Raw genomic sequence first — 3,087 nt, forward strand, 5'->3', positions numbered from 1 at the left:
AAAAGAAAAAAAAAATCTCTAAAACTGTGTATAATCACCGTAGTCCCCGGCAACGGTGCCAATTTGACGAACGCACTGTCGCGGGTCTTCAATCGGATCTTAATTCGGAGTTTTATAGCCCAAGATATGATCATTTAAGTGCAGGCTGTTCCATACTCACAACATTAGCGACAGCAACTTTGCAAAGAAATTCTAACCCAGTTAGAGGCTGCTTATCGAACTGTGCTTAGCATAAAAGTTGTAGGTCTTCAAGTTATCTTTCCAACGATATATTACACGCACTGTTCGGATCACTCTAGCTCCAGATTCAACTTATTCTAGCAAAACAATCATAGAAACTAAAAGTGTAGAATTAAGCACATTTCTATTAAAAATCCAAATAAGCACTAATGATCAAAACATGGCTAAGTCATAACAATTAAGCATAAAACAAATATAATGAAGCTTATAAAGACACACATAAAGTGTATCCATTATGCGCATATCAAGGAGTCGGTTGCTCAGGTTGCTCGCGACGAACCTCCTCACGGCGCGGCCTTCCCTGCACACGACGCGGTGGTGAACCGCGCCTCTGCTCCAGCGTTTCGCTGCGTCGACGACGGCGAGTCTCCATCGGATTTCAACCGCGAATCAGAAATTCAACCAAAAAACACGAAAATCAGAGGAAATTGCACAGAATTCCGAACTTTTCTCAACCAAAACACCAATCCACGTAGTCTGGGAATCGAAATCTACCGATCCCCACAGACGCGGCGCCAAATGTTCCAGCCAAGAACATAGAAAGAAGGTATAGTACCTAGAGTGAGCGGATTGCGCAATGAGAGAATCTAGAGAGAGAGAGAGCGTGTAACCGCTTAGAGAGAGAGTGTAACTGAATTTCAAGTTTGTTATTTATCAAATGAGTCAAGAGTCTCTTACAATTGGTAACCGCCCCCTATTTATAGGTCAGGGGTTGGGCCTGGTGTTCCTAACTGTCTTTAGTGGGCCGGTTCGGCCTCAGGGGAGGCACAATTCCCTAGCTTGCGCGTCGCCTTGAGGCAAGGGTCCTTAGACGGGAGTCTCAGGGGTCTCACCCAGTCCAGATTCCAAGACAACATTTTCCATAACCCACGTTAAGGCCCTTCTCATGGTACGTTTATTTTCACTAAATAGGGTGTGTTTTTGTGTATTTTAGTTGTTGTGTGCTATTGGACAAATTAAAATAAACACTAACCTTAATTTTACTTTCAAACTTAGTTTGGTGTTAAGATTTTTGTTAATTCTGAAAATTTTGGTGTAATTATCTCAAAGCCTAACCAAACTTAATTAAGGAAAAGTAGAAAAATAGAAAGAGATTGTAGAATTTTGTTACTAATATTGTTGGAAATTTTGGATGAGCACAAATAGGACATGCTTGTAGGTGGAAGTGACACGTCCTCCAACACAATTGAGTTTGCAATGGCGGAAATGATTAACAAGCCAGAGGTAATGAAGAGGGTTGAAGACGAATTGGAAGGTGTAGTTGGGAAAGATAACATGGTTGAAGAGTCACATATTCATAAGCTTCCCTACTTGCTTGATGTGATGAAAGAAACTCTTCAGTTGCACCGTACAGTTCCACTATTAGTCCCACACTGCCCCAGTGAAGCCACTTCTGCAGGAGGCTACACAATCCCAAAGGGTTCTCGGGTGTTTGTGAATGTGTGGGCTATTCATAGGGACCCTTCCATTTGGGAGAAACCACTAGTATTTGATCTTGAAAGGTTCTTGGATGCCAAATGGGATTTTAGTGGGAATGACTTTAGTTATTTCCCCTTTGGTTCTGGAAGAAGAATTTGTTTAGGAATACCAATGGCAGAGAGGTCTGTTTTGTACTTTCTAGCAACACTAGTGCACATGTTTGATTGGACAGTACCGAAAGGAGAAAAGTTAGATATATCAGAAAAGTTTGGTCTTACTCTCAAGAAGGAAACACCTCTGGTTGCCATCCCCATCCCACGACTTTCCAATCCTGATCTTTATCAATATAATTGAATACAATACTCATACACGGATAAAGGGAATCTGTATTCTCCAATCAACATTATAATCTTTTGTAGTTTATGTTCCACAATGTGTTCATTCTCTGTTAATTGTTTAAATAAAATAGAATGAATATTTCAATTTTGGTTGATTTCATGATCGACAAAATAGTTTTCTTAAGTATGCAATACAGTGGCTTATAATTTATTCGCATCTCACCTTCTATTATATTTCATTTTAGTACATTTATCTTTATATCTTTCTTTTCTTTTCCTATCATATAACTCATCTTATTTTCATTTTTTTCTATTTTTCACTAGGTGTGAATGTTTTTCTGTTGGGCCGCAAAAAGCTTAAAACTCTGGGGGATCATCCATATTGGGCTAACATAGCAAATCACAAAGTGAATTGGACACCACATCTTTTAACCAAAATCTTAAAGCATTATTGTTGTCACTGTACATCATACACCATTAAAGTCTCTCCGTTATTTGTGCTAACTATATGAAATATGAAAATCTTTTCATTAAAGAATGACTTTAAAAAAATAGTGTCTATAAGAGATATTAGCACTTATGATTGTCCCTTTAATAAAAGGCTTATCACCCAAAACATTTACTAGCTTTTTTTTTTACAAAAAAAACATTTACTAGTTATGTTAATTTATTAGTGAAAGTGGAATATTAATATTTTTATTATTTGTTAAGTTTTAATGCATGTTTGACGCTCTCGCTCATTAATGTTTTTTTTTCTTGTACCGAAAAAATGTTTTTTTTCTTATTCTACTTTCATATTTAAGTACCCGTGCATGAATGGTAATAATGTTGAAAATATATTGAAAATAACATTGAAAATGACATTGTGCTAGACACTCGAATAGTCGAATTAATGTCATATTATAAGAAGACTATTTTTTTGTTTCCGGTTATGCACATAATTTAAAAATTCATTAATTAATGTTATTCCCTCCGTTTCAGAAAGTTTGTAGTTTAAGGTTGTGACACAAAGAGTAAGAAAACAATTATTGATAGTATAATTTGACTAGATTGTCCTTTTTAATTTTACTAGTATGATGTGCAACTATTA

At 36.6% G+C, this 3,087-nt stretch overlaps 1 protein-coding gene across 1 annotated transcript; it reads left to right on the top strand.

The window, feature by feature from the left end:
* Positions 1-798: 798 nt before the first annotated feature.
* On the top strand, positions 799-2,457 carry LOC130714020 (carnosic acid synthase-like). Its single transcript, XM_057563869.1, has 2 exons — positions 799-1,129; positions 1,387-2,457. Exons 1-2 carry the CDS (start codon positions 1,127-1,129, stop codon positions 2,011-2,013), a joined length of 630 nt encoding a protein of 209 aa, XP_057419852.1. The 5' UTR covers positions 799-1,126; the 3' UTR covers positions 2,014-2,457.
* Positions 2,458-3,087: the final 630 nt, after the last annotated feature.

The sequence above is a fragment of the Lotus japonicus genome, chromosome 4 (genome assembly GCF_012489685.1).
Source record: "Lotus japonicus ecotype B-129 chromosome 4, LjGifu_v1.2".
Classification (NCBI taxonomy): domain Eukaryota; kingdom Viridiplantae; phylum Streptophyta; class Magnoliopsida; order Fabales; family Fabaceae; genus Lotus; species Lotus japonicus.